Source organism: Penaeus monodon, chromosome 29, assembly GCF_015228065.2.
Source record: "Penaeus monodon isolate SGIC_2016 chromosome 29, NSTDA_Pmon_1, whole genome shotgun sequence".
Classification (NCBI taxonomy): Eukaryota; Metazoa; Arthropoda; class Malacostraca; order Decapoda; family Penaeidae; genus Penaeus; species Penaeus monodon.
Genome location: NC_051414.1, coordinates 3,711,764 through 3,712,172, shown reverse-complemented (window position 1 = coordinate 3,712,172; position 409 = coordinate 3,711,764). Strand labels below are relative to the sequence as shown.

The 409-nt window shown below is 41.6% G+C and overlaps 1 protein-coding gene across 1 annotated transcript in view; it reads left to right on the top strand.

Annotated features, from left to right (window-relative positions):
• Positions 1 to 409, top strand: part of LOC119591624 (protein O-linked-mannose beta-1,2-N-acetylglucosaminyltransferase 1-like) — a 6,235-nt gene that overhangs the window by 2,172 nt on the left and 3,654 nt on the right. The window contains exon 5 of the mRNA XM_037940377.1: positions 50 to 240. Within this exon, the coding sequence (XP_037796305.1) occupies positions 50 to 240 (191 nt within the window). The remainder of the gene's footprint in view (positions 1 to 49; positions 241 to 409) is intronic.

Below are 409 nucleotides of genomic sequence, written 5' to 3'. Positions count from 1 at the left end.
GACTCTCTTATCATCTCTTTCTGACTTCAACATCACGCCCATCTTGCAGGACCAAGACTGGGACATATGGGCGCGCGGAATGGACGTCATCGGTGGGCGTGAGTGTGTGGTGCCAGACGTCAGCAGGACATTCCACATAGGCCTATCGGGCGCCCACAACCCAGGCCTAATCCACGCCGCTTTTTTCTCCGCCAGGCCTATGCCGGCAGAGGCCCATGTAAGACTGAAAAATGTTGATCGGTAAGGGTGTAAATGTTTTTTTTTTTTTTTTTTTTTTTTTAAATTATAAAAGGATATCATATTTGTATTTTTTTTTTTTTTTGAGTTTAAAGTGTTTTTATTATTTGTTTTGATATAGATTGCACAGAGGATGATTGTATGACTCATTTGATTGAAGGAATCTCAAACG